Source organism: Macrotis lagotis, chromosome 3, assembly GCF_037893015.1.
Source record: "Macrotis lagotis isolate mMagLag1 chromosome 3, bilby.v1.9.chrom.fasta, whole genome shotgun sequence".
Lineage (NCBI taxonomy): Eukaryota > Metazoa > Chordata > Mammalia > Peramelemorphia > Peramelidae > Macrotis > Macrotis lagotis.
The window spans coordinates 237,770,218-237,797,865 of NC_133660.1; the positions used below are offsets into that span (position 1 = coordinate 237,770,218).

General features: G+C 39.4%; 1 protein-coding gene across 9 annotated transcripts in view; it reads right to left on the minus strand.

Annotated features, from left to right (window-relative positions):
• Positions 1–27,648, minus strand: part of DENND2B (DENN domain containing 2B) — a 239,703-nt gene that overhangs the window by 109,899 nt on the left and 102,156 nt on the right. For 4 of the 9 annotated variants that reach the window (XM_074230261.1, XM_074230255.1, XM_074230263.1 and 1 more), the window contains exon 1: positions 16,148–27,648. This exon is cut by the window's right edge and continues 9,811 nt beyond it. The exons of 4 other annotated variants lie outside the window; for them this stretch is intronic. In XM_074230261.1, the coding sequence (XP_074086362.1) occupies positions 16,148–16,161 (14 nt within the window). In that variant the 5' untranslated portion in view covers positions 16,162–27,648. One more of the 9 variants, XM_074230258.1, reaches the window with a different exon arrangement.

Sequence of the window (27,648 nt, forward strand, 5' to 3'; positions counted from 1 at the left end):
CCTCGATATTGCTCCCATCCAAACGATCATGAGGACTGTTCACATCATTCTCCTCCTCCTTCTCCTTCTGCTTCCTTTTTGACTCTTCTTCCTTTTCTTCCTTCTCCTTCTTCTTCCTTGTTCTTCCTTCTTCATCTTCTTCCTTCTTCTTCTTCTTCTTCCTCCTCCTTCTCCTCTGTCTTCTTCTCTTTCTCCTCCTTTTTAATTTTAAGATTTATTGCAATTCTCTGGCTTAAGGGACCAGAGGTCATTTTACACATTCTCCTGAAAGTAAAGCGATAACACACAAGCTATAGGGACATCAGAATCAAGATGTTAAGATGACCCAACTGAAGGGCAGTGTGGACCCACTGCAATCTACTTTCTTACACGTTTGTTACCAGTGCTGCAGAAGCAGCTATGGGGAAATAGGGGTCCTGTCAATAGAAAGCATGAGATTTTCCTCTCAAAACATCTCAGCAGAATACAGATCAACCCAACCAGGAAGGGGGGGGGGGGGACAACTCATTTCAACAGAATATTCTTAAACCTTAATCATCATAAGGCATCTTCAGAAAGAATACTATTGTTTTGACTCTGTACTCAAGAAAACCCAATGATTTAGACCAGCTGTTGGATCCAAATGTTACCACTCCCTGATAGTGATACCCCAACAAGACCCTCATTTCTGAGCATTGTCACTGACTGTCCCCCATGCCTACAATGTTCTCCTTCCTCATCTCAGCCTCCCAACTTCCATGGCTTCCTTTAAATCTCAGTTTTTCCAAACCCCTTGAATGTCAGGGCTTCCCTCTATTTACATTCTATTTATCCTGCATCTAGCTTATTTATTCACAGTTCTTTGCAGACCATCTCCCCATCTAAACTGTGAAGTCCTTGAGGGCAGGGACTGTCTTCACCTTTCTTTGTACCCTGGTACTTTCCTCAGCATCTGGCCAACAGATGTTTAATACATATTTAATGACTGACTGTGAGCACCCACACCTACCTACTACAAACAAATCCATTGCTTTCCAGACAGTATCTGCAACCCACCACCACCTTCAGTCAACCTTCATTTTGGGAGGGGTATTCAGCAGCTGAAATTTGGAGACATTCCCTTCATCTGACTTTACAACATTCAGTCTCTGACTTTGCCTAAAGCAAAGCATAGCAGATCTAGCAGCAATCACATGCAAGCTATTCCCAACTCTCTTCCACCAAAGGAGCACAATGACCCACAAACACAATAATTGTGTTAATTAATTTGTTCCCTAGTCTTCCTGCTGTTAATCAGGAGTCAGTTTAGAAAAGACCTTGGCTATGTTTCTTATTGCATTCAACTGTTTGTAGAAAAGACATGAAATAGAAAGAGGCAACTCTAGTCTTCTCTATTACCTTGAGAGGCCTGGAATTATTTCCCATATCTTGGCTTCTACAGTAAAAAGTATGAATTAGATAACTAAGGCTCCTTCCAGGGGCAACTAGGCAGTGCAGTATAAAAAGGCTACAAGACTTAAGTTCAAATTCAGCCTCAGAGACACACTAACTGTGTGACCCTGTCAAATCACTTCACCCTGTTGGCCTCAATTTCCTCATCTATAAAATGGAGAAGAAATGGTAAACCTTTCTAGTATCTCTGCTGAGAAAAACCCCAGATGAAGTCATGAAAAATTGAATACAACTGAAATGACTAAACAATATCAACAAAGGTCTTTTACAGTTCTAGAATTAAGATTTGCTCTCATGATTCAATATATATTAGAATTCTAAGGGAGTGTGGGAGAAAAGGGGAAAGTTTAAAAACTAAATAAGGCTGAGGTCCCCTGGCTTCCCCCACACTACCAGACCCTGCCAAGTCTCTAATGCATGTGCTTTCTAGTCTCCCTCACTCTGGATGAGGAACTGTGCTAATCCCTTTCCTCTATGGGAAGCCTTGGAAAGATAAAAACCACAGAATGGATGTCAGGCTCTGGAAAACCTATGTAAGAAGGGTAGAAAAGGATTCTCATTCTAGTTAAAGTGACCAGGTTGGTCTTGGTTCTTTAAATAGGGAATAAATAAATGGATGCTTGAAAGCCATGGACAAACTGGACTGATGTTGAATGGGAAATGTGTTCATATGAGCAGAGAATACCTGATCAAAGTGTGTAAGCTAGTTTGGGACATAGAGATTTGGGAAAGTATTAAGCTAGGAGAAGACAGTTCCAGTCAAATTCCAGAGAAGAAATTGCTTGGAGCAGTAGAAGAGACCCAAGCATAGTTTCTATCTTGGTCTCTTCCCAGCCCTCCCTGGGTTGGAAGATGACCTTGTGGGCTTTGAAGGGACTTCCCATGTTGTCCAAGCAACATCCCCAGGACAGTTGATGGCAATGGTGACCAAGGGCAGGTTGGGCAAGATGAGAAATGGAAGAAGCAAGATTCATTTTCGAACATGAGGATGATAGGGCCCAAACTACTATTTTTCAGAGGACTTCTAGGAACAAAATACATAGTAAATTTCAAAGGGCTAAGTTATTGTCTTCTTTAAATGTTTCTCAATTAGCCCCTTCTCTATTTTCACTATCCTGACCCCTATTACAGATCTTCATCGCTTTACTTGTCAGGTTTGTGAAAGAACCAAATTCTCAGGAACCACAGGTCCCAATGTGGGCAATGGTTTCTAGTTCCAAGTGGGATTTAGTATGTGTATTCTTAGTCATGGTGTGGTAAAGAAAGAATACCAACCTCATTGCCTTGCAAAAGCAAATAAAATGAAATAAAATGAAAGAGTACAAAGGCAAAGGACTTGAATATGATCCCAGCCCCGCCAATTACGTCCCATGTGACCTTGAACAAATTATTCCCTTACAGGGAAAATAAGGAAGTTAGATTAAGTGATCACAAATGTGTTTTTCACCTTTAAATAGTCCTAGTTCACTGTCTCAAAGTCTCTTCCTTCTTGTTCACTCTTAAACCAATCTAAGACCTACCTTGCTAATGTCATTCTCCTATTCGCCAATCTGTAGTAGCTCTCAACTGCCTATATATATATATATATATATATATATATATATATATATAATGATGTAGTATATATAATATGATGTAGTATATAATTATCATTTGATATTATATTATTATATGAACTTCATATACCGCTACCTAATTTTCATGTCCCTTTATCTTCTGTCTAAAAGTTAAACCACTCCAGTATCTTTGTCAAGAAAACTTCAAATGGGGTCAAGGAGACTCAAGATTCAACTTCATTCTTATATCAACATCAATTAACATTCTTGTCAAATAAGATAATATATGTCAAAGCACACCTTAGAACAGTGGTGCCAAACTTGTCAAACAGAAACCTCTTCCAAAAGGACAGATTTCAATTAACTATGTTTTATTTTGTTAAACATTGCCCAGTTCTGCCCTTATCTGCATAAAGCCCCTGGACTGGGAGCCTTATACACCTCTGCCTTAGAGCACTCTGCAAGTATTAAGGGTTTTTTTTCTTTCTTTGGGTTTTTTTTTTATAAAATCTCTGCTAGAAGATACAGATTTCAGCTATTCTATTACCTCTATTTCTCAAGAAGTTTACTTTACAGTAAGAAGATAAAATACACAACATAATAAAGGCATTAAAGAATTACAAAACTCTCCGTGAGAGCTGAGCTTCAAGGTCATTACCAACACACACCTCTGTTCCAGTTAGAGCTGGAATTTTATTAGTCCTGGGGATGGCTCACAATGAACCACTCTTAACCCCTTTCCTGGCCCTCCTCATGACTAATTATACTTAAATGAATCTTTCAAGGATCTATGATTTCATCACTCTATGAAGTCCTTCCACTGGTGTATATGGCAAACCTGAAATGCCTTAATAGATTTTCTTCCTTTGTAGAGTTGCTGTGGCAATAAAAAAAAAAAATCATCACCTGGTGGCCAACCTTCTGGCCATACTAAGCCAGATTGAGCCTTGGATGGCAGACAAATAGTTTATTGGATGATCAACATTTGAAATATTTCCAGATTGGAAGAAACTTCTAAACTTGATTTCCAATAATCAGGCTTATAAAACCCAGGGTCTACTCCATAACTGAAAGAGGAATAAGAACAAAATAGGAGTAGGCAGAAGGCCACAAGTTCACAAGTCCAAAGGATTCCAGGATAAGTATTCCCCAGAGTCCCCAAGAGCCTCAGTATATCCTTCAGTTTTCCCTTTAATTCTGCATTATAATCACTCTACAACTATTGTAGTCAACTCTCCCTATTCTTATCACCTCCTGTTCATTCTTGTTATCACTTTGTTCCAGCCTTGGTCTCTCACCTCATTATTTACTCTACACATCTCAAAGGGCTCTCTCAGCTTCCTCTACACAAGGACTCACCCTGGGGCTGAGACCGTGTCTCTAATTTCCCTCTCCAAGGTTGCTTTTCACAGACTACTTCTTTGTCTTGGGAAGGGGATGGTACAATAATCACAGATTCTGAGAGGCCATTAGGATGAGAAGAGTCCAGGTATCCTTCTGACCCCCAAAGAAGAAAAAGAAGGGTCCTAAGCCCAGGAAACAAATTCTGATTTTCCAAAGGCTGCCCTCAGTGGATCCTCAATTTAGTCCTAAGGGCATATGTTTAAATTGCGCCTATGGAAGTAAAAGAACCCCCAACTATGATATTTTTATTTTTATTTATGTATATATATATATGTGTGTGTGTGTGTGTATGTATATATACATATATATATATATATATATTTATTTAGAGAGAGGGAAATAAAAGAACCCCCCAACCAATTATATGATAGTAATGATGACATAGGATGGTGCAGTGGGAGAGGCCATACACCATAGAAGAGGGTTGCCCTCCAAGTTGAGATAACACATGTTTAAGTCCCAACTTTGAAACTACTGGTTTTGTGACTTTTTTCTCTTTTTTTTTTTTTTTAATTTTTAGTGGCTTAGGTGAATCCCTAAGACTTTAATTTTCAGAAGAGCTTCTAGTCCACTTTGGTAGAAGAAGCTTGTTCCCTGGAGGCTGCCCATGTTGATGAAATCATAGATCCAGAATCTCTCCAACCTCTTACCCCCCAAAAAAAAATTAATAGAAAGAACACTGATCTTGAAACCAGGAGCTCTGGTTTCTCTAACTAATAATAATAATAATTATTATTATTATTATTATTATCATTATCATTATTACTGGGGAGACCACTGAAGACAAATACAGCAGCAGCATCCTCATTGCTGGAGAAGCAAGCAAATATATTGCCAGATTTGTCTTTTAATAAGCACAGAACGGGGCAGCTAGGTGGTGCAGTGAGTCAATAGAGCACAGGCCCTGGAGTCAGGAGGCCCTGAGTTCAAATCTGACCTCAGACACTTAATAATTACCTAGCTGTGTGGTCTTGGGCAAGTCACTTAACCCCATTTGCCTTGTAAAAAAAAAACCTAAAAAAATAATAAGCATGGAACAATCATTGAAGCAACAGGACTGCTACGTGCAAAGCAGATATCATATGAATGGCAAATTGACTCTTTCTCCAAAATTTCAGAGAAGTTGTTAAAACTGTATTGATATTAAATTTAATGAGATGTGCCTTGCTACAGTATATTTGAATGATAGAAGATCCATCCCAATCAGATGATCTTGTGATGCAAACTTGTATGGGGACAGTTTTGTGATTTATATGCTGGCCTAATTGGGGTTCTGGTGTCTCACATTTCAAAAAGCATAATAATAATAATAATAATAATAATAATCAGTATTTTTTTCATACTGTGCAAAAGCCCTTTACAAATACAATCTAACTAGCACTTAAAAGTTCTGGCTTCATTTTCCTTTTTTGAAAATGGGTCTAAACCTCAATTCCTAACCCTAAGCTCTGTTCTCTCTTTAGCCTCTCATCACATTGACCTCTGCTTAAAGCCCTCGCTCCTATTCTGGTCTCAAAACCACAGAATTTCAGAGATAGAAGAATCTTCATTGAGTTCAATCTAAATGCTAAAAGAATCTCACATCTACAACACAGCCAAGTGGTAATCATCTAACCTCTGTGGAAAGACCTCTAATGGGGGAAAAGACCCTTACTGCCTCCCAGGACAACCCTTTTGTCTCTTGGCATCTTTCAATTCCACTTTGGCCTCTGGGATCAAGAATGAGCAAATTCCTTCCCTTTTCCCATCTTGAGCTTCCTCCTCTGCAAAATTAACTATATTATCTCTAAGGTCCCTTTCAATTCTAAATGTATGATACTACTTAAAACTAACAACCTCCCAAGATTGTTATGAGGAAAAGGCTTTGTAACCTTTAAAACTCCCCCCAAAAAAAGATATTCAACTCTTTTTTACTGACCTCAGAGTTGATCAATCACAGGTTGTTCTAGGGTACTTAATATCCAGTGATGAATAGCTGACTTCATCCATCTAGGTAGCAGGATAAGTAAATAATAACTGTTGAGTTATTGAGGGCTATAAAACTAAGTAGTTAGGTTAGGTTCCAAAGAGGCATGACTCTAACTTTTGCTGTCTGTTTTACATCCACACTCAAACCACTGCCACACTGATATTGAGTTACCAAAACAACAAATCCCCCCAAAAAAGCATTTGAGTATTTTTGCATGTTTGATTTTTTACACCTCACCATACAAACTTTAGTCCCATAGCCTTGGGACTATTCCCTGAATCGAGTCACTATTACCTAGACCTCAGTCTGAGTCAACCAATGACATCTTCCAAGACAGACAGGGTGGATGGCTGGGAGAACAGTTCTTGGATCAAAAAGAACAGGCACCTATTTTGACACACACATACCCCACCCCTCCACCTTAATTTCCCTTTTTGAAACAATCCTAAAATGATCATCCTGGGTGGTCTGTGAAGGAGGTCCTCAAAGCCCCATGCACCGCCATAGTGGTGCCATATTACAGTCAACATCTGACAGATTTTTACATCCTTTTCCACAGACTCCCAGAGCCATAAAAGAGGCTGGTGATGTCACAAGATCACCCTTTCATTTCCAGGGAAGAAAAGAGGATATTTCACTCCCTTCTAGGGTTCCAAAGAAAACCTCCACGGCCTCCTTAATTACCTTCTCTACAATGGCCACCAGGAAACTTGTGATCCTGTCCATCTAACCCTAAACTCTCTCATTCCTAACAAATGATAAAAATTCACACCTGGTAAGAAGCAGCACACTTTTCCAGAGACCAGTTCCTCTCTGTGAATGGACTCTGCAGGATAAATGATCATGTACCATCCCTCAAAGAAATATCGTTTCTGCAAATGTTTAGATGTGGTCATCCATATCAAAGCAACAGTGACGTCAGGGCCAGGAAGGAGCCTTTGAAGGTATCCTGATGGACGAGTTATGACCAAAAGCTATTAGTTTGTGACACAGTAACTTGTCCCTGGTATATATCTAAGGCACAAACATCAGTGCAAGGGACAGGATCAGATCCAGACCATGGCCCTGGTCTTTAAGATTTCCTCTTTGCAGCACCAAAAGAATTGACCCCCAGGTCATTACTGATGGAGGAGACCCTCCTAACCCACTGCCCTTACATTCTCCCCTTCCACCCTTCTCCCCCAAAGGCAGGGGGGAAGAGAGGGCCCAGAACATAAAGGAGCATTCCCAGAATTAAACCACTGCTTTTCAGTCCTTCCCACCTCTAGCTCAACGCTTTCTCCCAAACTCTCAGAACACAAGTATGTGTCTGCGTGTGTGTCTGTGTTTTATTTACACAATCCATGTCTGTTGTTAGCAACAGGAGCAAAGTCCCCTAAGGCAAGGAAGGTGAGTTTGCCAACTGGCTTGTTGCTCACTGGCTGCTCCTAGGCCCCCAAGCGGAGGCTGGTAAAAACATCCTCCTCAGGTTCCCATCTGTACCCCAAACCTGGGGCAACTTAGGGGCAGCTACTTAGGGATCTCTGGAAAGTCATAGACAAGAGGGGACAGAACAGTCAGTCATTGTCTTCCATCTCTGTTCCCTGATGCCTAGAAGAACAGAATCACAAAGTCTCATCCTCAGACTTGGAGAGACCTTGGAGTCCATCCAGTCTCTCCAGTACCTGAACAAGAACCTCACTCTTCAATCCATGTGCCAAGTGCTCATCCAAGTCTGCAGAAAGACCTCCATGGGAGGTGGGAGCCCACCATGTCCTGAGGCAGCTCAGTCCACTTTTGTTTCCCCTCTAATTGGTTTTGTCAAACTTAAACCCGCCTCTCTACAGCTTCCAGGCTACAGTCCCTAGTTCCAAACACATCTCCTTGTCCTTCCCCATGGCAGACCTTCAAAGAGACAGCAAGCCCTTAGCTCCCCCTTAATCTTGTCTTCTCTAGGTCAAACATCCTTATTTCTTTCTGTGTGATTTCTCATCCCCCTACTAGCCTAGCCACCCTATCTTAAACTCTCCACCTTGTCAATCTTCTTCCTAAAATGTCACCCCAAGAAATGAACACAGTTCATTGCTGCCAGGACAAATTACAAAGGGGTTCTGGACTCTGGGTCCCAGGAGCAAGGCTTTTGTTAATGTAGTTCAAGATATCATGATGCTATGGGGTAGCTTAAGCACACTCTTCATACATAAAATCCCCCGCCCAGATCTTTTCAGAAAACTGAAATCTAGACATTCTCCCCCACACACACACCCCCACACACTGTTCTTTTACAGCTATGGATCTCAAGTAGGGAATGCCTAAGTTTGAATTTGACCTCAGATACTTTCTAGCTATGAGACCTTGGATAAGACAAGTGTCTGCCTCAGTTTCTTCATCTATAAAATGGGGATAATAATAACATCTACCCCCCCACAAGATTATTGTGAAGAGTTGTATGATGCTGGACAAGTCACTTAATCTCTGCATGCCTCAGTTTCCTAATGAGGGTAATATTAGCTTCTCCTTTTCAGGCTTATTGTAAAATCAAACAAGATAATCTTTATAAAATATTTAGTATGATGTATGGCACATAGGAAGCACTAAATGTTAACTATCATGATAAATGAAGATGATAAATGTTTTTTAACCAAATGTAGGGCTTGATTTTTTTATCCTTATTAAATTTCAATTTATTAAATTCAAATCCAAATTCTATTATCCAGCATGCTTATTATCCTTCCTCAGCGATCATATGCAAGCTTTAAAAAATTTTTTTCAAATAAAAACTTGCCTTTTCTTCCTCCCACTTCCCCATCTCCATTATGAAGGCAAGAAAAACAAAATCCCTATTCTAGACATGTGTCATATAAAAGTTTGATGATCATTTTATTTTTTTCCTTCAGCCCTGTCATAGAGAAAAATGTTGACTAGCCTAGGGCCAAGCAGAGAACCTTAAGGATCTTTGAAGCTTTATACTTATACAGCTAACCAATACACAGAACAGCAACAAACAATCCAGCCTAATGTATAATTCAATGTTTAACCTCTGGGGACCCAAACTTTACTTGTAACAGTTCAACAAGAGGAACACTGGTGACAAAGTACATGGACAGGGAAGGCTTGCTGGAAGAGGAGGAATTTTCTAAACATGATTTTAAAAAACCATCATTTTAAAAAATACTTTCTGGGTTAGGCCTTGAATGATTTACTTTGGAAGAGAAAGAAGCCCATTCCAGATGCAAAGGAAGGCAAAGAAATAGGATTGAATATGGCATTCCTAGAGGAAACTGTGGACCACAATTGTCTCTTGTTTAGTCATTTTTCAGTTCCATTTGGGGTTTTCTTGGCAAAGGCCATGGAATAGTTTGCCATTTCTTTCTCTGGCTCATTTTACAGATGAGGAAACTGAGGCAAACACAGTTAAGTGACTTGCCCAGGGTCACACAGCTTGGAAATATCTGAAGCCACTATTATCTCTCTCTCTCTCTCTCTCTCTCTCTCTCTCTCTCTCTCTCTCTCTCTCTCTCTAAATATATATGTATATACACATATATATATATACATGTATGTATATCTCCAAAATTTGGTCATTTATGGAAGAGAATATATAAATGCTAAAACCTTCAATGTCATCAATATGTTTACACCTTTCAACCTCCTCTATAGGAGGTTGAATAGCCAATAGCCAAATGGGCTCTGATTTTAATTCTATAAGTGTTTAATTCTATTTAGTGTTTCCTTCCCTCATCTGCCTGATGACCTAAACCAACCTCCATGCTGACAGGAACTGAAGAACCCAGGGCTGGGAGAGAGAGAAGACCCCCAAAGCAATTTGGAAAGTGGATAAAGCATTGGGCTTGCTGTCAAGATGACCTAGATTAAAATTCTACCTCTGGAATTTAGTAGATGTATGACTATAGGCAAGTCACCTAACCTCTCTGACCCTCAATTTCTTCATCAAAAAACAGGAACAAATAATACCTACCCCAGCAGACTATTGTTAGGCGCCAATAAGATAATATATGTAAATAAGCTAGATAAATGTCAAGAGACATTCATTTGTATTATCTTACAACTCTCCCCAGGTTCATTTTGCACCTTTAGTCACCCATGAGAAGTTGGGAGAACTTGGCTTTCCCCACAATAGTCTATGACTCTTTCCCTTAATTGATCCCCTGGGAATTTCCAGTTTGGTCTGTTAAAAAAAAAGAGAGAGTTTCTTCGACATTCCTACCTCAGCTTTCAGACAACAAAAAAATGCCTCTGGAAGGAATTTGCAAACTCCTCCATGGACCAGGGCTCTGGGCAGGCTGAGCCAAGCCTTGTCTCAACCCCTAGCACTAGGCTGGGGAGCAGAAATTCATTCCTCTACTAATGAGGAGGCCGGCATTCCAGGGAGGAAAGAGGAGCAAAGGAGCCCTTTCAGGGTCTGTGGTCCTAGGCAAGAGGTTGGAGTGGGGCTGGCCACAGAAGAGACCCAACCCCCTGCTGGAAGCCTTCATATAAACATCTCCTTTCCGGGATTCTTCTTGGGGCAGGAGCTTCCAGTCTTAAAAATTCTCTAAAGGTCACCCTGACTGACTGTCTTTGGCGTGTCACTCCAGCCAAGCAAATGATCCCAAATGGGGCCAGGAGAAAAGAGCTCAGGATAAGCAGGCTAGATTTTTTTTCTATTTTTCAATTCTGCTCAGGGGAGAGTCAGGCAGAAGACAATCGTACCCAGGCTTTGCCTGGGAAATACAATGGGGACTTCTTAGTGTTGTTGGGTGGGGTGAGGGAAGGAATGGACCAGATTATTATACCTAGAAGTAAATTCCACAGAGAATGTTTCCAGACTCAGTTTAAGCTGTTTGTCCACCAGTGTCAGGAGCTACCTGGCTGGAGAGTGTTGAGAGGAAGGAGAGGTAGGAATCCTTACCCTAGAAGTTACGGGGCTTAGAATTCTACCCACAGTCGTGAAACATCCGGAAGTCCCAACCCAGAACAAGCCTCATGAGGGACAGGAGATGGTCATGGACCACTTGATACTTCATACCCAACAGACATACTTATTCTCCAAACATCCTCACAGGTCACTGATGCAACAAAATGACAGGAAGCCAAATGAACTATTTGCTGCAGAACTTCCAACCTAATTACAACCCTGATAACAAAAACGACCTTGTTGCTGTTCAACTGTGTCTGATTCCTTGTGGGGCATTCTTGGCTAAGATGCTGACTATCACCATTTCCTTCTCCAACTCATTTTATAGAATGAGGAAACTGAGGCAAACAGGGTTAAGTGACTTGCCCAAGGTCACACAGCTGCTAAGTGTGTACAGACTAGATTGGAATTTGGGAAGATAAATCTTACAAAAATCTTTACAAAAAGAGGCAAAAGGCACTCCTTGCCCTCAAGGAGCTTACTGTGGGGAAGATACAAATATATACAAAGCAAGCTCTATATGGGATAAATAGGAAAGGGAAAGGGAAAGCAATGGAAATAAGAGGGGTCAGGGAAGGTATTCTGTAGGAGGTGGGATTTCAGTTGGAACTTAAAAGGAAGCCAGGTAGGTCAGTGGTCAGTAGTCTGAGTGGAGGAAGGAGAACATTATAGGCATAGGAGATAATCAGATAAAATGCTCCAGAATAGAGATGGAGGGTCTTGTTTGTAGAACGGCCAGGAGGCCAGAGACACTGAATTGAAGACTATATGGAGGGTAGTGAGGGACAGAATACTGGAGAGGGCTTGGTTATAAAGGACTCTGAATGACCTATTTAAATTCTTGGCAACCACCAAACTGTCTCACAATAATAACTGGCATCTACTATACCTATTAGGGTTTACAAAGAACATTACATATATTATCTCACATGATCCTGACTGTAAGCCCAATGGATCCTTAGAGAGACACAGAGCTTTGGCTTTAAACTACCCTCAGAAAACCCAGGACGGCTGTTTCTGGGCTGTTTCTGAAGACAAGGATGATGATGACAGCCTCCTGGACTACCTCTGCCTGGCCATCTGGCTGAGCCTGCATCACTCAGTTCAGGGGAGTTTGGCAATCAAACCAGTGAGCTAGGCACACACTTGGCCATACTTGATGAAGCAAAAACAGAAAATTATGAAGTTAACCATGGAAAGGAAGTTTTTGCTGGGCTCTTCATCCAGAATCAGTGAACCTAATTTAAAAAACATTAGCTATTTTCATATAATGTTTCCTCTGTAATAGTATTTCATTTTATGCACTTAAAAACATTGTTTTGAAAAGGGGACTGTGGGATTCTCCAGACTATCCGAGGGATCTATGACACAAAAAAGTGGAGAAGTCAAGCTGCATTATGGTAACTTTGACACATACACACATTCCTCTGAATCTGTTTTGTGGACTCTTTACAGTTTAAGTTTTCAGAATGCACATCCCAAAACCATGTTCTATGTAGTGAGAACAGGAGTTCTAGAAGAAAATTTCAGTAATAGCACTATTTTCCCCCTCTAAAATGCTAAATATGGAGTTACCCAGGTCACTTATTACATAAAATATTTATTAAACATAGTGGTTTTTCAGTATTAAAATAAACTGAGTTGTTTCAATTTTGCTCCAAAATTATCCTAGCCTTGTTGTTTGTTGTCCCATGCCATAATCAGAGGTCTGTCAGTCGTCCTTTAGTCCAGCATCTCAAATTCACATAAAAGTAACATTAACTGCCTACAATACAGTCAACACTGGACTAGAGACAAGATGGAAAGTCTGGCTAAGATATATTCCCTGCCTTCTTGGGATTTGCAATTGCCTACAAATATGTGTGGGATTAAACACATACAAAAATAATGATAATTATAATACACAATATAGATACTAAAGAACTTAGGAAGGAGGTTAAGGGCCTGTAGTTCATGACCAATGAAGGTTGACCAAAGAAACCAGAAATGTTGTTATCTGAAATATCTGAAGGACTATTCTATGGACTAGAAATTAGACTTTTCAGGCCCTTGAGAGCAAAAAACCAGGAACAGCAGATGGATGCTATAAAAAGAAAATTTAGGCTAGATGATAGGAAAACCTTTTTAGCAACTAGAGGTACCCAAAATGAAACAGGCAGCCTCTGGAGACAAGTAGTCAGTCAATAAATATTTGCTAAGAGTGTAACATATTTCAGGTCTTGTGTTAAATATGAATACAGGCAAAAAATAGTCCATGCTCACAAGGATCAAACAGACAGCATGCAAACAATGTATGCAAGGTCACACAGAAAAAGCTAAATGACCACCAGTCATCTATGTTGTCTATAGCCAGGGCAGGTACAGGTTTTGGATTAGATAGCCATGGAGGTCTATTCCAATGCTGAGACTGATTCTGAGCTTTATCAAAATCTCCCAAGTCCAGAAATGTACCATGGTCAAATGGATCTGGAAATGCTATCTTTAAGGATTGACCTGATGTGCTGAGTACAGAATCAAACATAATTACAGCGCATGAGTCAGTGAAGATCCTTGATCACTTTGAAAAAGAATGGTATTCATCCTACAGTCCTAGGGTGTACCTGTCCAAGGAAAAAGTTGACTGAGTCTTAACATTGGGGTCAAATTCTGAATTTCTCCCAGAAGTAGTGAAATCATGTCCCATTTATTACTCATCCCAGACTCTCAGATCTGGGAAAGGATTCTCAGAGGCATATCATTCCACCCGTACGCCAGTAAGAATCTCCTAATAAGTGTTCATCCAGTCTTGTCTTGAAGATTCCCAATGAGGGAGACAAAGTGTTGACTATTCTGCTCTTGGAGAGCAATAATTGTTAGAAAGTTGTGACAACTAGCCTGAATCTGCCCTTGCAATGATTCTGAATCTGCCTACTGTTCCTCTTCTATAAGAAAGTATTTTTTAAGTATTTGAAGATGGTCCCATATACACACACACACACACACACACACACACACACACACACACACACAAACACACACAACCCTTTTTGTCTTCTAGCTATATATCTCTAGTTGTCATTATGCTCTAATTACTCCAGATCATCTTCCTGGGGACTGGTTACTATTCATCACTTTTTTTCTAGGTTTTCTTTTTTATTGAGGTGAATTTTGTCAACAGTCATGTTTTTCCTCCCATTTTTGTAGGTGTGTCTGCCACTGGAAAAAGTCCCAGAGGCTAAAAGAGGTCAGGTACATATGCTCCTCTTAGTTCAGCTTCTCCTCATTACAGCAGCCATTTGACTAAATAAAATTCCATGAAATGAATATATAATTGCCTTATTCAAGGGCAAGGGTCAGTCTTCTCTGTATCCCAGCCAGTAGGAAATTACAGCCGGCCTTCCTACACATCTTCCCAAAATAAAAAGGCCATGAGGTAGTCTTTTGAAATGCCCAGGGATGATGTTATCTGTGAGTGAAGAGGGCTTAATTTGCAAGTTAAAAACAGACTCAAAGACAAAGCAAAGATCAATGTGTGGTCCACCATTTACATCAAAAAATCTGAAGAAAAGAAAAGGGAGATAAAATATGTGACTTGTTGGCTAGCCCAGAGATTTGACATCTTTCTCTCTACATATTTAAAAGCCAGAATGATACCATGGAAGAAAAGAGCTAGGTGTAGATTCAGAGGTCCTCAGTTCAAATCCTGGTCTTGCTAACCTTGGATATTTAACATTTTAACATTAATTTAACATTTAACATTAATATTAACATTAACATTTAACCTCTCCAGGGCTGTTTCTTTACCTATATAATAACAGTGATTGAACTAAATGACCTCTTTGGTCTCTTCCAGCTCTATTGCTCAGCTCATTTTATTGAATATATGATAAAGTATCGGTAAATCTACCCTTGCCCCACCATGGATCAAATGATTGGGATTGCTTCCCTTCACCTGAACTTTGCTTCAGATCCCTAAGGGCACTCCAAATAACAGGTGGATAAATAGGTAAAAATGGAAGAACCTTAATCATACTTCCAGCTTCCTCCAGGCTTAAAGTCCATTTGCATCTGAGTCAAAGAGACCCAGAAGTGTAGAAGTAAAGTTCAAAATCAGAGGAATGAGAGAATGTAGAATTGCATCTACAATATGGGGACACTGAGGCTCTTTTGGGAGCCTCCAAGTGAAGGAGGCTATAGGACAGTAGGAACTGGCAAGATGAGTATTTCCCTTCAAAACACAAGGGGAACATTATAATCCCTTCTCTTAGAGATTAGTTGATAAAATCTGGGGAGAGATGTTTCTATTACCAACTAGGTGGTGCAGTGGGATAATTCACCAATCCTGGAATCAGGTGGACTTAAGTTCAAATCCAGCCTCAGACACTTGACTCTTACTAGTTGTCTGACCTTGGGCAAATCACTTCCCCCTAACTGCCTCACATTCAGGACCATCTCCAGTCATCCTGGTTCACATCTGGCCACTGACCCAGATGGTTCTGGAGGAGAAAGTGAGGTTGGTGACTCCAATTCACTTCCTTGTCATGACATCACCTCCTTGATGTCATGGTCTTCTTCAGAAATGAAGGGCAACAAAAATGTGCATACCCTTTGATCCAGCAATACCACTATTGGGTCTATACCCTGAAAGAGATGATGAAAAAGGGTAAAAACATCACTTATACAAAAATATTCATAGCAGCCCTGTTTGTAGTGGCAAAGAATTGGAAATTAAGTGAATGTCCTTCAGTTGGGGAATGGATTAACAAACTGTCATGGAACACTGTTGTTCTATTAGAAACCAGGAAGGGTGGGAATTCAGGGAAACCTGGAGGGATTTGCATGAACTGATGCTGAGTGAGATGAGAGAAAAACATTATACACCCTAACAGCAACATGGGGGTGATGACCAACCTTGATGGACTCATTTATTCCATCAGAGCAACAATCAGGCATAATTTTGGGGTATCTGCGATGGAGAATACCATCTGTGGACAGAGAAAGAATTGTGGAGTTTGAACAAAGACCAAAGACTATTACCTTTAATTTTTTAAAAAAAGTTATCTTATTATGTAATTTTGTACTCTTATTCTTTATTTTTATTCCTTAAGGATATAATTTCTCTCATCACATTCAACTTAGATCAATGTATACCATGGAAACAATGTAAAGACTAACAGACTGCTTTCTGTGGGGGGTGGAGGGAGGGAAGCAAGATTAGGGAGACAATTGTAAAATTCAAAATAAATAAAATCTTCCTAAAAAATGAAAAAAAAATGAAGTACAAACATTGATCAATCAACCAGTGAATATGAACAAATTTTTTAAACAGCTGTGATGAGGAGATGGATTCTGGAGTCTTCTAAACAGAAAGTTATTCTGTCCAGTTTCACTGCTACTTAAATAGCCAACAGGGAGAAAAGGGGTATCTCCCTACAACAAATATATCTTCGATATCAGAGTAGTTCCCTCCTCCATACTTTTCTATTCTCCTTCTCTGTCCATTTATCCAAGAGAAGAGTTATAAAAAGATACAGACAACATAAGGTAAATCACAGTCACTTAATCTAATTAGGGTCATTCATTTTATTTTGACACTGGTCCACATGTAGTCCAGTTGTTTTCAGTTTTTTCTGGTTCCCTTTCCTACTTCATTCTTCCTTTCAACCTGCCAAAGCCATTGCAGTTCTCCTGCATCACTGAAAAAACCCAACCTACTCTTTGGTCCCCCAGTTGGCATTCCAATTCCAAATTAATATCACTCTTCTTTACTCAAACCCCAAACACTGGAACTTCCCAGGTTTCTAACTATATCAATCTATGTTATGCTCTCCCTTTTTTGAGCATCCAGACTCCAATGTCAGTTCCCTTAAGTTGACCATTCTTGTAAAACATTCATCTTTCATAACTTCATAGTTTTTCTAAAAGCATCAAACTTTGTGAACTTATTTTTCTCTAAATCCCTCCAGTTTCTTCACAACTCTGCCTCAATTCGGAGTTCCCATTCCCACATCTCACCCTCAGGGATTCTCTCTCCCAGGCAAAAAAAAAAAAATCTCCTAACCTACTTGCCTTTTTTCAGGGCCAACATAAGCATATTTGCAAGTATCTTTTTTTTAGGTTTTTTTTTGCAAGGCAAATGGGGGTTAAGTGGCTTGCCCAAGGCCACACAGCTAGGTAATTATTAAGTGTCTGAGACCGGATTTGAACCCAGGTACTCCTGACTCCAAGGCCGGTGCTTTATCCACTACGTCACCTAGCCACCCCCTTGCAAGTATCTTTCAAAATCTCTTAAGACCTCACCACTCCTATTAGATGAAGAGGTTCTTAAGGCACATGTGATTCTGACAAGTGGTGGGTTTTTTGTTCTGTTTTTTGTTGTTTTTTCATAGAACCTGAGCCTATTCTGCTTCCATATGATCCGAGATGGAATCCCCTCAATTAAGCCCATGGACCCCAAGGCTGACTGAGTTCACCATGAGATCTCTTCCCTCTTCTTGCATCTTCACATACTTCTCTGTCTCCTATTCAGAGCTTTTAAGTTAACTGATTCTCATCAGTTGGAGGACTTAGGCAGAGAGCTCAGAGCCAGCATGTGCCAGTGGATGCCAGTCAGGTCAGCTGCCTTAGTTGGTGAATGGGATTGAAGCTAGAGACTGACTCAAAAAAAAAGGTTATTTCTTAATATCCCTGCTCAGCGATGAGCAATCAAGTTACCATCAGTTAATTCAACATAATTAGATAGTCCATCAACCCACAAACATTTATTAAGTTTGTACTAGATTGTTGTTGTGTCATTTTTTCAGTTGTTTCTGATTCTTTGTGACTCCATTTAGGGTTTTCTTGCAAAGATGCTGGACTGGTTCTCCATTTCCTTCTCCAGCCCATTTTGCAGCAGAGGAAACTGAGGCAAATAGGGTTAAGTGACTTGCCCAGGATTACACAGCTAGTAAATATCTGAAATCAGATTTGAACTCATGAAGTTGAGTCTTCCTGAGCACTATGGAGCTAACAAAAGAAACAGTCCCTACCCTCAAGGAATTTATGTTCTTTCTGGGGAGACAACATGTTCATGTATAAATACATACAAAATAAACGATAGGCAATTTTTAACAAAGAAGGCTTTCATAACTGGGGGGATTGGAATAGGCCTTGTGCAAGACAAAGCACCTGAGCTAAGCCTTGAAAGAAGCTAAGGAAAGTATGAAGCAGAGATGAGAAAGGACAGTGTACCAGCCATGAAGGTCAATGAATGCAAAGATGATGCACAGAGATGAGATATGGTTTACCTGGTATGAGGAGCAATTGGTTTATCTGAACAAAAAAAAAATGGGAAAGGAAGTAATGAATAGGAAGGCTGGAAAGATAGATTGGGATCAGGTTATATCAACTTCAAATGAGAGGAGTTTAGATTTGATCCTAGAGGTGACAGGGAGATCACTAGTTTCCTCAGAAGGCTTGCACTTGGGTAAGATCCCTTTGGTGGCCTTGTGGATGAAAGATTAGAGAGGGGAGAGATTGAAGAAGAGAAAGAAAGTAGGAAGCTAGTTCAAAAGTCCAGGAAAGACACCACAAGGAGGGTGGTAGGGGACTAGTGTAGGGGTAAAGTGGCAAAATATACAGAACCTTGGATTTGGGGGGAGGTTTTCTATGAAGGGAAGATATGAAATGTCATGACAGGAAGTTTAGCCACATCTCCAACAACTTGTTTGTAAAAGTACAATGAACTCAAAATGAGATGATATTTATGAAATATTTTTCATCAAATCTAGCATATGGCAGGGACTTAATATGGCTTATTCCCTTCCCAGATACTATATCTCATAGGTGGTTTCCTAGTCATTATCTAAATATTACCACTTTCACAAAATCTTTCATTCAGAACCAAGAGGAAAGCAGACTACCTGGGCTACCTGAAGCACCCCTGGCACAGAGACTGAGCAGAGAAGAAAAATCCTGGCTTTGGAAAAGATTTAAGTCTTGCCATAGTGATACCAAACATGAAAGAAAGGTGGTGACACAAAGAGACCAAGGGAAAAATAGAGGAAAAAAAAGCCCCTAAAGAGAAATGGAAGACAAGAAAAAACAGATAAGTCAAGATAGAGAAATAAAGGAAGAGGAGAGGCAACACAAAATGAAAAGAGATGAAGGAAGAATGATGGGGAAAGGGAGAAAATATATACTAAGAGAGAGAGAGGGGCGGCTAGGTGGTGTAGTGGATAAAGCACTGGCCTTGGAGTCAGGAGTACCTGGGTTCAAATCCGGTCTCAGACACTTAATAATTACCTAGCTGTGTGGCCTTGGGCAAGCCACTTAACCCTATTTGCTTTGAAAAAACCTTAAAAAAAAAAGATTTTGAAAGAAAGAGAGAGAGAGTCATCCTCACCAACCAAGACATTGAGGGCCCATGAGACTTACCTGGAAACACAGATCACAAAGTAAAAAGAAGACAACTTCTACTGCCATGGTGTTCCCAAAGAGAAATCCACAAGTCAGCCTCTTGGCTGGCATCCCAGGAAAAGACCTGAGTCCAAGACCTCTAGGAGGAAGAGAGGCTGAAATCTAAGGAAGTCAAAGCCTAATGAAATCCCTTCTCACCATGTGTTCTCAACATATCTGAAGCCAACAGTGGACTTTGTCCTTGGAATTCAACTCCTTGGTTAGGAAGATAATCTAAAAATCCTGTCCTATGTAAAGTTGGCTAAACAAACAGAACACTCTTGGCATGGAGATTGCCTGCAGTCCTAGAAACTTTAGTGCCAGGTAGTACTCTCTTCTGGGGTAGAGGCTGAGGTCTTTTCATTCTCTTTTATAGAGGCTTCTCCCGGCAGAGAGGCAGGTACCAACATCTCCACTTGTCCCATTTCTATGGAATAAAGACTCCAAGATGAGTATTTCCCCAAGTGAGTCAGTCACAAGATCTGGCTTGTTTAAAAGAGAAGAGCAGACACAGGTGGAAATGCCATTGGCAACTCATCTAGACTTTACAGGAAATATAGGAGTTCAACAAGGGGCATGGAGTTTGTATATCAACCAAGTCATTTGAACAATGGTGGAAACCACATCAATTTCCAGGCCTCATTATGTCCAGTTTCTCTGTTCTTCAAACTAAAGTAAGAAACTGCAACGTCACCTACTGTATGGTCCATAAAGTTCTTCCCTTGGAAACAATAGGAACTTTTTTGCTTTCCCTTTGCTTTTTTGCCAAAGAAATCCACTCTTCCCCTTCCCAATTGCAAAGGAGCTACCTAATACCTCTACTAAAAATACCAGGTATGAATTATGACAAGGCAGAAGATTCAGGCTAATGACAAAGAAATAATCCAAACCCAAGTTTCAAACAAAATCAGGAAATTCAAATCTCAACCTTCAGAAAACTTCCTACCTGAGTAGAGTGACAGCTAAATTTATGTTTAAATGGCAGACCAGAGTTTATTAAAATACTTCACTTGTGATTTAAGTACTGCAACCCTATTTGACGTGGATGTGAAAATCCCTGTGGTAGCTAGGTAAACCTTTAAAAAAAAATTGTCCCTGAAAAATTATTTTCTTTTGTTCATGAAAGGAAATCAAACTCTGTTAGTCAAATACAGGAGAAGAATTTTTTCTTAAATGCCTCTACCATCTGTGAATGGCCACAGAAAGCTGATATTGAAACAACAATCACCTAGTACAAGGTAACTTAACTGGTCATTCAGCTGACCTAGGCACCAAGGTCACTAGAACACCAACTTACAGTACAGCTTTAAGCAGATCATATAACTTTTTCTGAAAAGGTCTTTCAACTGCATGATAAGGATCATAAACATCTTGAGGGATGAATTAGAAAAGTCTGTTTTTCTCCCTTTCTGGACAATGAACCATATCTGAATTTTTCTAATTTCAGAACTGGATCCTCTACCCGTACCTACCCTTGTACTTCTACCAAGCTGCTTTCCATATAAAATAAGGCACAAGCAGTATTAGTATGGTGGGGAAAGCACCAAACCCAATCTGGATCTACAAGTCTTCTCTGTCATTCATTCGTTCATTTGCAAAGCTCTTCACTCCTCTCTGCCTGACTTTCCTCATCTATAAAACAACAGCCTAGATTAAGGTAATTCCTTAGGAACCTTTTTTTGTTCTGAATCTTATGAGCTGAAATAACTGTAGTCTATAGATTTCAAAATGTACTGCTAAGTCCTACCCTTGAAAATTATGAAGCAGGAAGAATTGAGGGATAAATACCATGCAATAATTGAAAAAGCAGGATGATATAAAAGAAAGAAATGTCAATTGAGTATTAGGAGACTAGTCATAGTTCCAATTTTCCCACAAATTAGCTGTGAAATCTTGGGCAAATCACTTGAATTCTTAGAATTCTCAGTAGCAAATGTTGGTCCAAATTAAGGGTCTTTCCAAAAGTTTTTGATTACATACCCCTATCTGTAAAACAAAAACAAAAAATAAACTTTTGAAAAGCACACATTTATTTATTCATAAATGATATTTTGTACTACTATGTTAATGATTACATACATCATAAAAATTACATAAAATACATTTAAAAAGAGATAAAAGGAGCCATCATTATTGAGACAGGAAATGACATAATAGACTTGAGTTTTAAGAAATTCACTTGTGTTCAGAGTATAGCTTTTGAAGAAAAGAGATTGGAGTCAGAAATAGATAGTCCAGGCAAGTGGTGAAAAGATCCTAGACTAAGGTAGCAGCTATATGAGTAGAATGAAGGGATAAGACGAGGTAGATGCTGTGGAGGTGGAAAAGAAAAAATTTGGCTTTGAATGAGATGGGAGGCAGAGGGAGAGGGGGAGGTGGGGAAGAACGAGAGAGAGAGAGAGAGAGAGAGAGAGAGAGAGAGAGAGAGAGAGAGTCAGGAGTTAGTTACTTAAGACTAGGAAGATGGTGGTGCCTAGACAAAAATAAAGAAGTTCAAAAAGGGGTGTGTTTAGGGAGAAAAGTAATATAATAAGATCTGAGATGCTCAAATCAGCCAGGATTACTCTATCAGAATGCAAATGGCACTCATTCTCCAGATTCTGCCAGAAAACCTTCTGAAGGGTGACTGATCTTAAAGCTACCCAGAGACCTTGGGAGAGAGAGGATAAGAAGGATAGAGGGACTGTATTTTCCCAACAATACCTATGCAGCTGCTATGGTGGGTGCCCAGGAAGTGATTTCCTTATAACAGTCCTGAAGAGGCAGGTTCAAAAGGGGAGGGAGAGTTTTAAAGCAGAGAGAAGAGGTATCGATAGAAAGTGATGGGAGAGAAGGGAAGGGGTAGAGGTGGTTGTCCTGGAGAAAAGTCCCATAATTGATGATCACAATGAAGATGGAACGTGACCCTTCTTCCCAACCTCTAAATGATCCTGAAAATACTGCTACTATGAATAACAACTAGCGTTTTTATAACAAAACACTTTACAAATATTATCTTATTTTATCCTCAGAAAAACCCTGAGAGGGGCGGCTAGGTGGCGCAGTGGATAAAGCACCGGCCCTGGAGTCAGGAGTACCTGGGTTCAAATCCGGTCTCAGACACTTAATAATTACCCAGCTGTGTGGCCTTGGGCAAGCCGCTTAACACCATTTGCCTTGCAAAAACCTGAAAAAAGAAAAAACCCTGAAGAGGCAGGTCCCATTTTACAATGAAGAAAATGAAGCAAACAGAAGTTAACTTAATTTTGCCCAAGGCCACATACTTACTAAGTGTCATTGGCTGGATAGGAGTTCAGTTCTTCTTAACTCTAAATCCAGTTCTAGCCATCTTTTTATCTAGCTGCCTCCATACTGTCTTATTTGAGAGACCTATGCCCTAGGACAAACTCTGAGATCCCTTCCAGCCTCTGTGATTCATTCAATGTTTTTGTAACTGAACAAAATTAGGTTTGTATCCTTAACATATTTTCAAAGTTCTGTATGCTAGGACTAAATACATATATAGCCCTGTATATACATGGACTATATACATATATAGTCCGTGTGTGTATGTGTGTGTGTGTTTGTGTGTGTGTGTTTGTGTGTGTGTGATATAATTACTACAGAAATTTTAAAATGATCCATTTTGGAATCCAAAGGATCTGATGCAGGTTTTAGGTCAGATTAGCCAATTGCATTATGAAGAAATTCACTTCAAAATAAGACCATTATTTACTTAAACTCAGTCATAGTCAAATGAGACTAATAGCTTCTATAAGGTTTCAAAATAACAGTATTTTGCGTATTAATACATATTTATAGTGAGTTTTATTTTTCTTGCTTTCTCAATGAATTAGGGCAGGGAAAGAGAAAATTTGGAACTGAAAATAAAATTGAATTTTAAAAAAAGGCTTTCTAACTACTACCACCAACCATGGGTCCCTATAGATCTCCAAGGCCCAGCCTAGAAGCTACCTGGAAGGCTGCCCTGAACTCTGGAAAGGTCTGCTAGAGAGCAAACCTATTCTGAGACCATTAGTTCCTGGAGAGACCCAGGTCCAAGACTCCAAGAGATACAAAAACTCTCAGGAAATCAAGTTAAACTATGCATGGAACTGGAGGGAAGAGCCCAGGTCTGCAGAGGTCAAGTGAGCAGTGGGCCTATGGTATTCTTTAGGTAAATAGAAGGCTGAGGCATTTGGTTTTTAAAAATCTCAGAAGCCTAGTAGTTAGCTGCTGGCCTAGAATTACAAAACTGTTTAAGAGGTTGACTAAACAGTTCTTTTAAAAGAAAAATGAAGAAGCTTTTTTTTTCTCTTCTGCTTTAATGAGAATTAAACCAAACAAAAATTCCCACTTGTTCCTCCCGGTTTTTTCTATAACCCGATCCTTGCCACTTCCTTTTGGGCTCATACTCAAAGATGAATTAAGGAAACCAGGCAAAGGTTGAAGCCCATCTTGCCACCCAGGACTATACAGCTGGCTGTAACTCAAACCAGAAATGTAGCCCAGTCCAAACCCAGAGAAACAAAGACAGGAATGGATCATGGACAATGTTAACCAGCCCATCGCCAACATATCCATTTGTTTGGCATACTCTCCATTCATTTTGAGACACAGTAAATGAGGACAGGGAATACAGAGGATTGAAGATAGCAAAGAAGAGGAAAATAAATATTTGCTCCTCCCTGTTCACAGGTCACTCATATAGTTATCAGTCACATACAGGAACCCCTCTTAAATTTCCTGTCCATTTGTATCTCAATTGGCTCAGCAATTGGGTACAACCACAAGCCTACATCTTTCTTGACCCAAGACACATAAAATGTGGGCAGAGCTTCCCCAAATGGATTCCAGACTCTTTGGTCTTTGCCATCTTTTGCTAATTATTTTCCTGGAAGCTAAATAAATCCTGAAGGTCACATTGTTGCTGCCAAGATTTTAAAAAAAATCTGGCAAAAACTTGATGCCAACAAATTCACCTCTGACAAGGAGAACAGACTTGGTTTAAGGGAAAAAAAAATCACTCTAACAAACTCTCTTTTCCACCTGGAAGTCTCTACTTCTCTATAAAGATATCCAGAATTGCTCCAACCACCAATAGGTAACTAAAGCAATTTAAAAGTTCTAACAACCAAAGGAGCTGAAGTCTCAATTCAAATAAGAAGGCAGAAGCTGACAATCTGGTTTTCAAGGCCCACAAAGCCCTAAATAATAAACAGCTTCTCTTGGAAGAAAAAAAAAAGTTAAATACTCCCAAGAAATCCCAACTCTATCCCAATTCTGATTCAGGATCCAAGGCCTATAAATTGGTTCTGCTGATAAGACAGTCATTCCCCCACACATATTTTTTAACTAGAGATACACTACAGCTGAGTACTTTAGGAGCATGTGAAAGAGATTTTTAAGGACTTAGGTTGCATAGACAAAATGGACAGCAAATTTACTGGTTTCCTCCCAATGGGAAGGAGAAATTAGGACTTTGTGGTGGGAGCTGGAAAAACATTAAAAACCAAAGCTTTTCTCACTTATTCTTAGACTTTTATCCTAAATGGTTCAATCAAAACTCTCAAAAGATGCTCCCCTCCTCTCCACCTCTATTTCCCACATGACCTGCAGGATTTATTTAGTCAAGAACCCTTGGAGAAGGAGCATTTAGAGGGAAAGACAGAACTCTGCCTAACTCTTTCTATGATACCAATATGGTGCTGATACCTAAACCAGGAAGAGTTAAAACAGAGAAAGAAAATTATAGACCTATCTCCCTGATGAATATAGATGCAAAAATCTTAAATAAAATCTTAGCAAAATGATTACAACAAGTTATCACTAGAATAATACATTATGGCCAAGTAGGATTTATCCCAGGACTGCAGGGTTGGTTCAATATTAGGAAAATTGTTAGTATAATTAATTATATCAACAACAAACCTGTCAGAAATTATATGATTATATCAATAGATGCTGAAAAAGCTTTTGACAAAATACTGCATCCATTCCTACTAAAAACACTAGCGAGTGTAGGAATGAGTGGACTGTTCCCTAGAATAATAAGCAGCATCTATCTGAAACCATCGACAAGTATTATATATGCAATGGGGAGAGGCTAGAGGAATTCTCAATAAGATCAGGGGTGAAACAAGGATGCCCATTATCACCACCACTATTTAATATTGTATTAGAAATATTAGCTTCAACAATAAGAGAAGTAAAAGAAATTGAAGGAATTAGAACAGGGAAGGAAGAGACAAAACTCTCACTCTTTGCAGATGACATGATGGTATATCTAGAGAATTCCAAGAAATCATCCAAAAAACTACTGGAAACAATTAGCAACTTTAGCAAAGTTGCAAGATATAAAATAAACCCTCATAAATCCTCAACTTTTCTATATGTGACTAGCAAAATATAAGCAGGAAGAGCTAGAAAGAGAAATCCCATTCAAAGTAACCTCAGACAATATAAAATACCTGGGAGTCTATCTGCCAAGGCAGACTCAGAAACTTTTTGAAGACAATTACAAAACACTTCTCACACAAATAAAATCAGATTTAAAAAACCTGGGCAAACATCAACTGCTCATTGATAGGTAGAGCTAATATAATAAAAATGACAATTCTACCAAAATTAAACTACCTGTTTAGTGCCCTACCAATCAAAATTCCAAAAAATTACTTTAATGAGTTAGAAAAAGTTGTAAGTAAATTCATATGGAGAAATAAAAAGTCAAGAATTTCCAGGGATCCAATGAAAAAAAGTACAAAAGAACGTGGCTTAGCCCTATCAGATCTAAAATTATATTATAGAGCATCAGTTATTAAAACTGTCTGGTATTGGCTAAGAAACAGAGTGGTGGATCAGGGGAATAGACTAGGTGCAATAGTAGGAAACGATTATAGTAATCTGCTGTTTGATAAACCCAAAGAGTCCAGCTATTGGGATAAAAATTTTCTCCAATAAAAACTGCTGGAAAAACTGGAAGTTAGTATGGAAGAAACTTAGATTAGACCAACACTTCACACCCTATACCAACATAAGATCAAAATGGATACAGGATTTAGACATTAAAAAAAACAATATTATAAGCAAACTAGAAAATCAAGAAGTATACCTGTCAGATCTGTGGAAAGGGAAGCAGTTTGTGACTAAGGAAGAGATGGAGAACACTAAAACTAACTAGATGATTTTGATTACATTAAATTAAAAAGCTTTTACACAGACAAAACCACTGTAACCAAGATCAAAAGAAATGTAAACTGGGAAACAATCTTTACAACCAGTATTTCTGACAAAGGACTCATTTCTAAAATATACAGAGAACTGAGTCAAATTTTAAAAAAAAAGCCATTCCCCCAACTGAAAAAATGGTCAAAGGATATGCAAAGGCAATTTACAGATGAGGAGATCAAAGCAATCCACAGTCATATATGAAAAATTGCTCTAAATCATGACTTATTAGAGAAATGCAAATTAAAGCATCTCTGAGATACCACCTCACACCTCTCAGTCTGGCCAATATGATCAGAAAGGATAATGATCATTGTTGGAAGGGTTGTGGGAAATTTGAGACACTAATACATTGTTGGTGGAGCTGTGAACTCATCCAATCTTTCTGGAGAGTAATCTGGAACTATGCCCAAAGGGCAACAAAAATGTGCATACCCTTTGATCCAGAAATACCACTACTGGGTCTATACCCTGACGAGATGATGAAAAAGGGTAAAAACAACACTTGTACAAAAATATCCATAGCAGCCCTGTTTGTGGTGGCAAAGAATTGGAAATCAAGTAAATGTCCTTCAGTTGGGAATGGCTTAGCAAACTGTGGTATATCTACCCTTCCATTCATCATACAATTCTTCCTTGCTATGCCCACCCCTAAAACCCTGGTCCCATTGCCCAAAGCATCACTGATGAGATGCTATGTGGCAGGGTTCTAATGGTCCAGATGGAAGCAAGTGTTAACACACTTTGTTCTGGGCCAAACTCCCCACCTT